The 13,315-nt window shown below is 45.5% G+C and overlaps 1 protein-coding gene across 1 annotated transcript in view; it reads right to left on the bottom strand.

Annotated features, from left to right (window-relative positions):
* The window catches only part of LOC119372275 (pre-mRNA-splicing factor 18), a 36,997-nt gene that overhangs the window by 2,741 nt on the left and 20,941 nt on the right, over positions 1-13,315 (bottom strand). Inside the window, exons 7-9 of the mRNA XM_037642751.2 lie at positions 9,863-10,075; positions 8,976-9,093; positions 33-70 (exon numbers count right to left, since the gene is read on the bottom strand). Of these exons, the coding sequence (XP_037498679.1) occupies positions 33-70; positions 8,976-9,093; positions 9,863-10,075 (369 nt within the window). The remainder of the gene's footprint in view (positions 1-32; positions 71-8,975; positions 9,094-9,862; positions 10,076-13,315) is intronic.

The raw sequence follows: 13,315 nt of genomic DNA, 5'->3' as shown, positions 1-13,315 counted from the left end.
TCATGGATTGAGCATGGTGCAATAATACTTACCTGAATGAACTTTCGTTGAGTTTCATCGTTCAGGACATCTGAAGCTGTGGTTAGGGAAACAAACCTTTCTTTTTTTTTTTTCGCAGACAGGTCAAAATACCTCCCTAATCATTGAAAATTTCAATCAGCATGGAACCAATGTGCTAATTGCGACAAGAGAAGACCTGGAAGTTTTTCTGATGGTTACTAATGTGATATAAGATGCACATTATAAGTGCTATGCACAATAAAAAATACACGTTATAAATTGTTCTTCACATTGGCAGCAATTTAAAAAAATAACTTGGAAGCAAACACATAAAATATTATGCCCAGATATAAAATTGCAATGCAAGCAGAACTGTACGGCAAGTTGGAATCATGCTCTTGCACTTATTTGTCATGTTACTAGTTATAGTGGGACTTCGATTATACATTCTCCAGTCATGCGACAACCTGCATTTTACGACGAATTGGCTTGGTCCCAGCAAAACCCCAATGAGAATAATGTATTAAAAACCTAGACTATATGACTCAATTTTACGCTGGCCCCGTCTCATACAACACCTCCCTGAGACTGTCTGAGAAAAAAAAAAAAAAAGCCTTAAGACGACGCAGGCTGGCACGTGTGCACTAGAGCACTGCACGGGCCGGAATTCTCGGCCCGGGCCCGGCCCGTGCCCGGAGCTCGTTAAAGTTTACCCGCCCGAACCCGGCCCGGTGACTCAAAGCCAGACCCGGGCCCGGCCCGAACCCGAGAAAAAATTTCACCTACCCGGCCCGGCCCGGCCCGACCGCAGATCGGGCCCGACAGGGGCCTGAGCCAATAATCTAGGTGGTGTTACTCGAACATGGAATTGACAGCGAGGCGTTTTAAGTATGAAATATCTACGCTTTGTTGGCGCATGCTTCGCTAACAATTATACTTTAACCTACGGTAATTTCTTGTAAAAAGGTGCTCACCGTGGAAACAGTTGAGCGGAGATATTGGGTACGATGAACGTTCGTTCGGCCGAGGTATAATGTACCTATTTTTTTCTGCACATACAATGGGGATCACCAAGAGCGTTTTGTAGCAGATATTGTAGCAAGGAAAGTGATTTGCAGCTTGCCTTCAGTTTCGATAGGGAGCGCAATAAAAACAGAGGAGACAGGGAACAGTACGCTCTCTTCTCTTTGTTGTTATTGCGCTCTCTATTGAAATTTAAAGCATGCTCTAACGACAAAGCCAATCGTGCACCCTTCTGGATATGTAGCACCTGTCTTCAACATAGTAGCACCTTACCACAGGAAGAGAAATAGAGGAAAAAAAGCCAAATTTATTACCTTTGTTTCAAGTACACTAACCTAGATAAAAATTATAACGATCCGTGTGCGCCACGTGTACTTCATATACGTATAAGCAGCCGAAAGGAAGAAAAAACAATTTGTCATAGCATCGTTATGATATATCGCAGCACTACTAGTATATACAGTCTATCAGGTTTTGTGGCATAGTTTATAGTTTATTTCTTCACATGTTCTTGTGCCAAATATCCAATTATCAGGGGATCCTGCCTTTTAGCATGTCATGCGCTGTTGCACCACATATCCTGGCGCGCTAAAATTTGTTGCACTGCTTTCGCTAGCCGCAGGGGCGCACATCTGCCTTACGAATTCTGAAGGCGTGGGCAGTCGTTGTTCTTAGCTTCCACCACTGGAGCTAGTTTAGAATGTCATTGTGGACCTCTGCAGAATGAACACAGCTGTCCAGCTCATCCCTTCATTTCTCTCGTTCCCGAACGTCGTGCCACTCTTCAATAGCATCTATAAAACTCCTCTTTGAGGGCTTCTACTTGCAGTTTTCAGCAGTTCATGTTATGCATGGTTTGCACCGTGCTCTTTTTTTTTTTCTATATTACAATGATGTATGCCTTCCTAAGGATGCTGTACCGATAGAAGGTGGCCATTGGAACACGCGGGTAGGACTGGCAGGAGGTGGACGAAGTGATTTCGTTCCAGTTTGATAAGGCGTGAATAAGCTTCTCGACAATTACTCATTGAATTCATTAGGTTCGAGCTAAGGGGACATCATCCGGCACGGAATTCGTAATCGTTTTTTTTTTCAAGCCAGATACTTCGTCACGTCACCTATGCTGTTCCTGCATATTCCAGAGCTGTTGCGGCAGCATCATGTAGCTCTCGCACTATATATTGCAGGGGTCTCAAACACGCGGCCTGCGCACCTCTCGCTAGTGGCCCGCGGCCCCCACATGACTGTCTTCGTCTATTAGGGGCGAAGCTCCTTAAAGCGGCACCCGTTCGTCCCTCGTAGTGCGTAACCAGTCGTAACGCTAGTACCAGATCTTGACCTCCAAGGTGGTGCCGGTGGGAGATTTCTCCTGTGCGTTGTTGAACAATAAAAAATTCGCAGCGTGCGCGTTAACTAAAAGCCGAATTCTTCTGTCTCTCATTCCCCATTAGCAGCCATTGGCATGTTCCAGTAGGAAACGTTAGTAGAAGTAGAAGTGTAAGTGTTAGCTAAAAGCCGACTTCTGTCTCTCATTCCCATTAGCAGCCATTGTTTACCTCCAAGGTAGTGCCTGGTGAGATTTCTCCTGTGCGTGATTAAACAATAAAAATTTTGTTCAAAACGCCGTTGATTGATGAAATAAACCAACGAAAGAGGCCAGATGTTTTCTAAAAGCAAAACGAAAAGACGCCAGATGTTTCTAAAGCAAAACGAAAAGATGCCAGCTGCTTAACGAAAGACGCCAGATGTTTTCTAAAGCAATGGTTTTCTAAACAATGAAAATTCACAGCGTACATGTAAAATTAAAGTGAGCTGCAAGTCGTCATAACTCTCATTGAACCTTTAGTATAAACGCGCCCGATCTCACGTCGGTGATGATGTACTGGGCAGAATTCAAGGAAGATTCACGGTTTACCGATGAACCTCCGCAGCTTCGCCCACTCATCATCATTCACTCCGTGGATATGCTGCGATTTTTTGTTTTAAATTTTATTTATACGCACCTTCTTGAGCTACACAGGCATGACAGGTCTAAAACATTTTTTTTTTCATGAGGCACCCCCTGCGGTCACCATGCGTTGATACATAACCGTGAAACAACTCTCTATGTCAGAATCGGCGTCCAGGTTTTAGTCATTTTGAAGATAGCTATCGATATGTTGTAGGAATCCTGCCGCCAAATCCCCTTCAGAAATACCCATACATGAGCTGTGGGAAAGGTCCTTCCTCAAATGACAACCTTAGCTGACGTTTTCTACAACCTATGCCCCCGCGTGCCTACCTTCGGCACGTTGTCCTGGCCGTCGTGGGAGTAAATTTTCGTCAATGCGGCCCAACGGAGGTGACTTTGAGACCCTTGATATAGCGGAGCAAGACGAAAGCTAAGACATTACCAATGTGGGCACACAAAGCAGGCTGTGCATGTCCATATTGCGTCACATGACCACTGGGAGCTGTGGCGCAGCGATGGAAAAAGAATGTGTCTTTATAGGGATTCTATTGTAACGAGATTCCGCGCAGTACTTTCGCTTTAGTGGAGGGCTGGAACTTTCAAGAACGTTTCCCCGCTTTGGAACTCTGTGATCACGCTTGTGATGATAAGTTAAAGGCATAAATTTATTATATTACGTTTATTACTGCGATTAAAAAATACCATTTGGGATATAAAATCACAAAAATGCAAATGAAGCACAGACTAGCGAGATGTTATAAGCGCCTGATCTATCTAATTTTAGCTCACCCGTTTCAGCTAATTCAAGTAGCCCCATGTGCAAGAAGCAAACGATAGACAGCCAGGGATTGATTTATATGAAAAATGTTAGTGCATACACTGATAGTAGAAAAGGAAGGTGTGCGGGTGAACAGTTTATGACAGTGTGAACTGCTGCAAGCAAACTGTGTATTGGTATGATATTTGAAGTGGTTTCAGTGTGCGGATTGGTCATGTTTAGGTACCGTTCAGTATTATTCTTTTTTTTTCGCTGCATAACTTTGTGATATGGAGTAGCCGAGGCAATATGGACCTCAACCTCTCCACAGCAAAACAGTTAGAACAGAACAGAAGTTCAGTACTTGTACTTCATAAACTTCCCCAAATACCCTGCACCACATATATAAAACGTTTTTTCGGGACATAATTTGGAACATGTATGTAGGCACTACGTATGTGGAAGAAGCTTGAAAGGACACTAAAGAGAAAAACGCTTTTTCTATTATCAGTAAGTTACTCTTTTACAATTCCAAAATAACCACGCTCGCCGCGACAAGACTCTTCGTAAGCGTGAAAATGCGCAAAAGGGAAATGCGAGTAGCGAAGCCACCTGGAATTTCGCGCAGCAAACACCGTGACGTCAGAGATTCTGACGGCGTCTACTGGGGCCTACGTAGTTCCTAATCGGTAAAAAATGCAGTACACTGACATCTGAGGAAGTCATAGACTTAACAAGCCAAGTTTCAGGAAATATCATTGAGCTGTTGTCCTTAAAATACGACAAAAATTAAGTTTGCAATCAATGACGTTGGGGCAACATTAAAAAATAGAACTTTGACCTTGATTTTCTCCTGAATAAACTTATGATGGTGAAATTAACGACATTCGAGTTCTCAGAGTATACTTTATCAGTCTAAACTGATTCATTGTTTCCATTTAGTGCCCCTTTAAGCACTGAGCAAAGTCTAAGCCCGGACCGACCCGAGCCCGCCACCTCAAACCCGGGCCCGGCCCTAAGCCCGGAGCTTCAGACCCGAGCCCGGCCCGGGCCTGCCGCGAAATCCCGCACCGCCCTGAATTTATTACATTTTGTATGTTTATACATACGTGCACCAATACAAACACAAGCAAGAACATTAATAAAGGCAGGTCAGAACCCTCATAAAAAGTTTCTGGCTACGCCCCTGGGTAGGTTCATGGTTAAAATCTTGCTTATGTGGGATTAGGCTTACACCGACAATTTTTATCTGATTGCTTTTCATCGGCTTGAACAGGAGCAAGGAAAAATGCAGAGAACGAGGGGCATCCTAAATTCGTGGCACTGAGACATGCGCCTGCAAGGACTAATAGAGCTTCAGCCTTTACCTACTGGAGAAACACTTCAGAACGGAAGATACCTTGAACCAGGCGAAAGCAGGCAGTGCTGTTTACGCAGACAAAGCACGGACAAATAGTGTCAGGAAAGTCACAGACTTCCAGAAAATTGTGTTTCGTTTGTTGAATGAAGGGAGTAACTAGTCAAATGAGCCTCTAGTGCCTCTAGCCTCACGGGTGGTACCAGGGGAGAAGAAGGCGAGGGGGGGGGGGGTGAACATCCTTTAGTGTGGGGGCATGCCACCACTGGTTTTGAACCTGTGGGGGCGACGGCCCCCACTGCCCCCCCGGTTCCGGAGCCCCTGTGTGGCCGGATGAAAAAAGTTGGGAAACCGAGGAACCGTGTTCCTCCGCGCTGCCACTACAGGGCCTCTTCAATTTTTCGACTCGCGGGCTGCCATAGCTAGCCAGAGCCAGCCGAAGCGCATTCGTTTTTGTTGCATTGCACTGCTCACAGCACTGTGCACTTCCTGTGCGGTCATTTTGCTATTTTTTTTTTTTCTGGCTGGGTGGTTCTGGAGTCACCGTTGTGAGCAGATAACATGGCAGATAATTTCGAGCTCTACGAGGAAGCTTCCAACGAGGAATAGATGGATGACGTTGCAGAGGCCAGTGCGTCCATTCTGACTTAAGTGGACATGTTGTGTTACGTCGACAACATTCAGCGGTGTGCTGTCGCGTAATGTCGCAGCTTTCGAAAGGAAGGTGATGCGTAGTGGCTGGGCAAGCTCACAGGAAAAAAATCACAGATTTTTCTTTTAAAAGGTGGGAATCAAGATTCATTCACACCTCGAATAAAATGTTTGGTTGTCATTTTTTCAAATAATTTAATCTACCTTCCTTGGAACAGCGCTGGTTCGTGCCGCAGACTTTCTTAGGCAGTATGTACCCACTTTTGTGGGGCAACAGTGGCCATCACTGCCTATACAGTCAAACCTCGTTAATACGTACCCGCTTTAAACGTACTAACGGTTAAAACGTAGTTGCGACGAATCCCCGGCCGAGTCCCATAGAGCCCAATGCATTCGCTGACCGCTTAAGCCGTAGTGGTTCGCCCTATGCCTACCGGTTAGTGCGTACCTACGCGTACCGCGATAACTTTTTCTGCCATAAAATTTTGCTGCACCAGTGAAATTCTCGACGCCACAGTGTGGCGCCAAAGGTTTCCCGTCTTTTCGAGACATGCGGAGATCGGTCGATCACCGATTCCGACTTCCGCGCGATTGCGGCGACGCCTTTGCAGGTAAGCATCGGGAAAGAACGAAGGCGAAGCGGCGGCCACCGACAAACGCGCCAGCATGACTTAGCGCCGACAACCTTATCACAATAAGTATCTTCAGCTATCTGCTCGGGCTCGCGTGCAGCGTAGCGCTACTTTAAGCATACTGCACGGTTTTATTTGGCCACAACCTGAACGTGCTGGGCCGCCGATCGCTGCCACCTTGTGCGGGGCCGTGTTCAAGCGCGCACCGCTTTGTAGAAACGAAAGCAGATCGCTGTTACGGAGTTGAGCGCTGCGGGGCGCGGACGCCGTGAAATCTCGCTGCATTGACGCTATCACGCTAAACGCACGCGTACGGTACAGCAAGCATAGCACTGTTGTAACCATACTGCACGCTTTTATTAGGCGACCACCCAACAAACCTCCGTCCGCTGCCAGGACCGCTACAGCGTCGCGGAGGAAGCACGACATCGCCGCGTAATCTGAACAAGCTACTCGCCGCATCTGTGCAAGGTCTGGAGTGAAGCGGGCACGAAGAACACTCCCGCGACTAATGCGCGCGTGCGGTACGGCAAGCGGCCCGGCATTGACGGCGTGAGCCAAGTAGGCGACGTGCTGCACGCAACTACCCAGGAGACGATTGGCTCCACGCAGCCGTTCCGCGTGTCCGTTTTCGTTTAGTAGTAGATCGCGGCACAGACGCATACACATATATCGCGGAATGCAGACACTGTTCTGTCGCTATGTCGGGCACTGAGTATCCCGGACCCTGTAATAGTTTCGAAATGCTCTTTGGCGTGGGCCGCGTGGCGGCCACCGCGCGCTATCGGTCAGTCGTGCGAGAGTGCCAGGATCTTTTCTCCACTTTGGCAAAAAGAAAGAAAAGGCTTTGCAGTGGGTAGTTTAGGCAATATTTGCTGCGGCACTCTTTTTTTCTTTGCTGGCGGCGATGGCGTACGCCAGGAGAGGCAAATTTGTACTTGGTGGTTAATGCGTACTACTGTTTAGTGCGTAGTTATGCCGCGTTCCCGGCAGGTACGTATTAACGAGGTTTCACTGTATTCTTAGTTTTTCGATTATACAATGGCTGGATTATAGGATGATTATGCGTGGTCCTCTGAAAGTTGTATAATTGGAGTTCCACTGTATTGATTAGATTCAATTGGCGAGCTTGCCATGATGTAAAAGCGGTTAATAAACGTACACATATTCGTTTGCTCATAGGCGTGACTGTGTCAGTGTATTTTGAGAGCAGTTCTATTCAGACACCACACATCCTACGGTATGAAAAACCATGTGTCACATTTGACATCGTGATATAACATGCTCATGTGACACGTAAAAAGTTGCGCAATGACAACACCACGTCAAACGTTACATGCTGGGATGATGTCGTCATGTGATGACATCACCTGATGACATCGCGTGATATTGTCTCAGGTGATATTACAATGACATTATCACGTCAAACGTAACAGGATGATGTCATCATCATGTGAAGATATCACCTGATGGCTGCATGTGATGCCTCTTGGATAAGCAGCACACTGTGCGCTTCCCGCCTTTTGCACTGTCGTTGGGATTGGTCCGCATTTGTGTGCGTGTGCACATTAAAAAAAATACCGACCAACTAGGGGCTAGCAGCCTTGCTATAAAATGGTTTTCATGCTGGTGATGCGCTGTTAAGTCCCGAGAACTGACTTGGAGTGATTATGTTGATAAGCCTGGCTTTGTGTCCAATATTGATGAAAACCAGGCTAAGCTATGCAATGGACAATAATTGTATTGCCCAATGAGCACACTATGAGTTTTAAATGGCAGTATGCATAAATCCAGTGGGGTTTGTCCAGATGCCCGGTGTTGGGGGAAAGAGGGTTTGGAAAGGAGACTAGCTGTGCATTGAGGGAGGCACATAAAACAAGTCCGTCATTCTCGTGGTCGAAATTTTAAGGTGTGTTTACGCATGTTTCATCCGAGCAATGTACGTACTACATATCTAGAATGACATGTAGCTGGAAGAAATGGAATCATGAGCTGTGATAAGGGCTGTTAAGGTACGCCCCAATTATAGCTGAGGATGCCATGTTATGCCCTTCTCCCCAAACCCACAAGTGGGATGGAGGGAGGGGAAAGTGCAACCTTGCACCTCCCCCTGTAACCTTCGATTCAAATAATTTTATCATTGACCACGAAAGAGCTTGGATGGGTGTCCAAGGTTGCCGAAATAGTTACCTTCCACACCAGTTAGACAGGGTTTGTGACACGATGACATCCTTGTGTGGTTCAGCTGGAACATGGTGATTTGCCAGTGCACTGTTTGTGACCATAGGCCCACAGGTGTAGGCAGGGGGTGCAAAAGGGACGCTTGCCCCTTTTGCACCCCCTTACCAATGCCTATGGTCGCCAACAGCTGCAGGGAAGGAAAAAGGCAGCTGAATGCAGTGTATGAACATCGCAAATTAAAGCATTTCTGAAGCGAGTATCCCGGAGTAGGTACCTTGGAACTGCACAAGGCAAAGCCCAGAGCTCAGAAGAATGGCTGGTTTGTGCTAACAGTGTATGCTAGGCAATGGGGAATTTACATATTTTTGCTGTAGTGCATTTTGCACTGCACTGCACACTACGTGGCACCGAAGTGAAGGATACGGGCAATGTTCTGCGAGAAGATCTTTTCACGGCCTGTTCGGGCGTGAATGCCCACCATGGTGACACCAATGGGCCACGGGGCGTTACCGATGGCCATCTGCAGGTACGCATCATTGGCCTGCAAGTCAACGAACAGAAAGGAAACGTCATTTAACAATAACTGCTCAACACCAGCTGCCATTTTACAAAAGAGGCACTTACCATTCAGAATGTGCAAGACAAATCTCATTTGTGCTCAAAGGTTTTAATGGCAGTGTGAAGACAGAAAAAGTTTGATAACCTTTTTAGCTTGAGACAAAGGCACGATGAATGAAGTCATTAAAAATCGTTCACTGCACTTATTCTTTTCTAAATCCTCTTGGTTTCTTTAAGGCCTTAGTTTCGCAACTGCTTGTTGGTTCATCTTTTCAAGGCTTGTGAGATAGCTGTGAATTCTCTCTTGTTTCTCAGTAGTAATGCATTCTGAAATGCTTCTCTTGAGAGAAACCCAAGCAAGGCAGAAGCTCAGGGCAAGATGGAGGCTTGAAGAGATGAAAAATCTTTGAACAGGGGGTGCTGCAGGAGCCAAGGCAGCAACAGTACTTTGGATCTGGTCATGTCACCCACAAAAAGAACATGTTTGTCTGCTTGCAGGTGTGTGCGCCAGCTGCTCTTCCTCCTCGCACAGCGAGGAAGGGCACTTGGCCAGGAGGAGAGGCAAGCATGGGTGAACAGAGTGTAGCAAAGGAAAGAGCAAAGCAAGTGAAGGCCGCTTCAAAGGTGCATAATTCCACTAGTACAGCACCATTTTGAAAAATTCTCATGGCTATGGGTTTGTTGAATACATGTGCACAACTGGAACACCGCAACTAAATTTGGACCTTGAAGATCATCACGGCAGTGCTCACCTTGACGTACTCCTTGAGCAGCATGTTCTTGACGATGCGCACCAGGTGCTCAAGGATGTCCTCGGGGATGGTGCCCTTGCGGAGGCGCTTGAACAGCGGCCGCAGGTACGACTGCGTCTGGCCGTACGTGGCCGAGCCCAGCTTGCCCCGCATCGACGTCTTCTCGGGCTCTGGCCGGGCGTTGAGCGCTTCACCCCACATCTGCAGGATGAACTGCCAACAAAGGGGAAAACTTAACTAGGCATGGGCGAACATTTGAGTCCTTCGGATATTCGAACAAATATTAGTGTTCAAATTTGCTTCGACACGGATTTGAAATTTTCGAGGATTAAAACTTTTAAAAACGAACGAATAGACATAGTTCACATATATCCCACTTGAAAATGTGGTTTTGCTGCAGCATGAGGCCGTTGTGCCGTAAAATGACCTGTGCAGGCGCAAAGACTGCACATTACTAAATGTGCACATTACTTGCAGCCCCATCATAATTTTCTTAATGTTTTTACAAGTGTGTTATATGGGCCCATATGTGCTAAATAGCAAATTTTGAGCATAACGTATTTTACCGCTTATAACCTGCGCCCCACTACAGTTCAAATCTCGCTGCTATTCAAACTTGCTTCTCTTCACAACAAACCAATAAAGTGACATTCACACAAACCTGGTTCTAATTCTTTAAAATATTGTGCAAGTTGGTTGGGTCATGATTAAATGCTCATTTTTCTTCATAATATATCATAATATATATATATATAGAATTTGAGCCATTTGATTTTAAATTATTTGACCAAATTACTATTTGCTTCGCACCTTAAAGGGGCCCTGCAACACTTTTCCAAGTAATTGTCCAATGACTTCATTAAATGAGTTTACTGTCTCACAAATGGACTGCCGCAAAAATTTTTAGAATCCGTCACGTATGAGTGCAGCTACAGGGATTTGTCGCATGCTAAGCGGTTTCTCTCTCCTTTCGTACCAGCGAGCGTGCTGAACAATATGCAGGGCGGGGGATGCAAGGGGCAACAAGACGTGTCCCTTCGTCAGCGTGCGTCACGACCTTGAGCAGTTTCTTGTCATTTTTTCTTAAAATGCGCGGCTTACTTTCAGAGTAATTGTAAGCGTGTGCGTGGGCACGTGGCAGCATTTTGCGGCAGCCAGAGTAACTATGCAGCTCACGATGCTCAAATCAGTCAACGGCCATGGACTTTGGGTATATGGCGCAGTGATTTGAGTGCTACTATATGGCATCATTTGTAGAGAGAAGAGGGAGCAATTTCTAGCTTACTTTGAGAATTGTAAATTCCAGGCTGTGTGCTGTGCAATAATATTTGGCTCGTGTGTTCTCGGTAGCCTCGACTACTGATCGGCAGTGTTTTCTGACCGTGCTGAAAAAGTGTTGCAGGGCCCCTTTAAGTTCACTATTTGCCCATCCCTAAAAAAAAGGAAACCAATGCATTTAGGGACTCTTCCACTTATCAAGGTCTCGGGAGTTTATTGAAACTAGCCACCACGCAGAAGTGTTGAGTTTCTTTCAATCTTTTCTAGATCAAAGGGTTCTTGTCATTCCCTTTATCTAGTGTATTTAGACGAGAATGTAAGGCAATGTGCTTTGCACATGGCTAATACGACTATGTATGCTGCTGCTTTTCTGAGAATAAAGTTAGTTGCAAGTGACAGCCTTTTCTGGCCTGTCTTCAATCTTTCCTTGATGGTACATGTCTTTCTCGTATTTCAGTAACAATGTACCAATAATCATAATAATATCTGAGGTTTTTCATCCAAAAACCACAATATGATTATGAGAGACGCTGTATTGGAGGGCTCCGGAAATTTCGACCATCTGGTGTTCTTTAACCCTTTCACGACCGCTGACGAGTATAGTCATGAGATTTTCTAACAAAATGACCGGTGATGACTATACTTGTCAACAACAAAAAGTGGTCCCACATGGAACCAATGAAGACTGTACTTGTTTCTTGATGCTAGATGGCCACACTTGTCCATGTTGGGACATTTGTGTCTCAGCTTTCATTTTATTGCCACTTTTCATTGTATTGCCATGTGGCAAAGCCACCTTCGAGTTATCATTTTCTACGCAATTAGTGAAATAAAGAAGCGTTTGAATTGAAAGAATGGTACAGCTTTATTCAGAAAAAAAAAAAACGCTCTACCAATTGAACGAGAAAAGTTTTTAGGTAATTCTGGCATGTTTTCTTTTCTTTCGGTCGCGAAAGGGTTAACGTGCACTGACATCACACAGTATACGAGCTTCTAGCATTTCGCCTCCATCGAAATGCGACCATTGCGGCCGGGAACGAACCCGCGACATTTGGGTCAGCAGCCGAGCAGCTGCTCCACCGTGGTGGACAGTAAGCATGTACCAACTAGCCCAACAACAAGTTTTACTAAGCCACAGGCACACTACCTACAATTTGAATGAAATGGCACCCACGCAACATCTCCACTGCGATATGTAGTGCGTGACTTGGAAACACAGGGCCTTGCTTCTCTGTCATTAATGCGCTGACAAGATATGGTACTGCACAACATGTTCGATCTTTTCCGTTGGCACGATCACCAGCTCAGCTTGTGATAAACACCTCTGCTTTATTTCCCTATGATCAGATAAAATTTGCGATTCGCTTTGCGCACACAATCCTGGTTTCAAACTTTATAAAACAAGCTTCACTTCCCAGCTGTTTATGGTCATCAAGTGATCTAACAAATAAATGGCACAACAGCAAAGTCTTCCCATAAGCAAACACTTTAGCACTGAGCAGCATAAGTCACAATAATATCAATCGATCAGGGGTCTGTATACACTGCAAATTTCGTCAAACCAGCTTCTGTTACACATTATGAAAATTTACTACGTGTCAAATAAATACCACAAGAGTACTAAAATGTGAGGCAGGACATTATTATTTAACTATATTCATAATTTAATTATGTATAACATATGATCCCCCACTCCTGCAATAGCCCTGCTGGGGCTATTACAGAAGTGGGGATCATACACCGATTGCAGACAAGAAGTCAACAAATGGCAATGCAGGAACATCTCCAGGTAAAGAATTCCAATGTTCCTTTGTGGAGGGAAAAACTGTGCTTGAACATGTCAGTACAACTGAGGCACGACGAGTTAATTAGACAGTGCAGAAACTTTAAAAACTTTCAAATGTGGCGACTTGCTGACAAGGGCCCAAGGTTAAAGGGACACTAAAGAGCAAAAGGATTTTTCTCATATTAGTAAAGTACTCTTTCATGATACCAAAAACACCACGCTTGCTGCGAGAAGATGCTTAGTAAGCGAGAAAACACGCAAAAACAAAATGTAGGTGGCGACGCCACCTTGAAGTTTCCGCACCATTCGCCGTGACGTCACATGTTTTGACGGTGCCTACTAGGGACTGCGTAGTTCCTAATCGGTAGAAATGAAGTGCATTGTCTCCT

This window comes from Rhipicephalus sanguineus, chromosome 10 (genome assembly GCF_013339695.2).
Source record: "Rhipicephalus sanguineus isolate Rsan-2018 chromosome 10, BIME_Rsan_1.4, whole genome shotgun sequence".
NCBI classification, from domain to species: domain Eukaryota; kingdom Metazoa; phylum Arthropoda; class Arachnida; order Ixodida; family Ixodidae; genus Rhipicephalus; species Rhipicephalus sanguineus.
The sequence above is the reverse complement of the archived record's forward strand: the minus strand, read 5'-3'. Positions and strand labels throughout refer to the sequence as shown.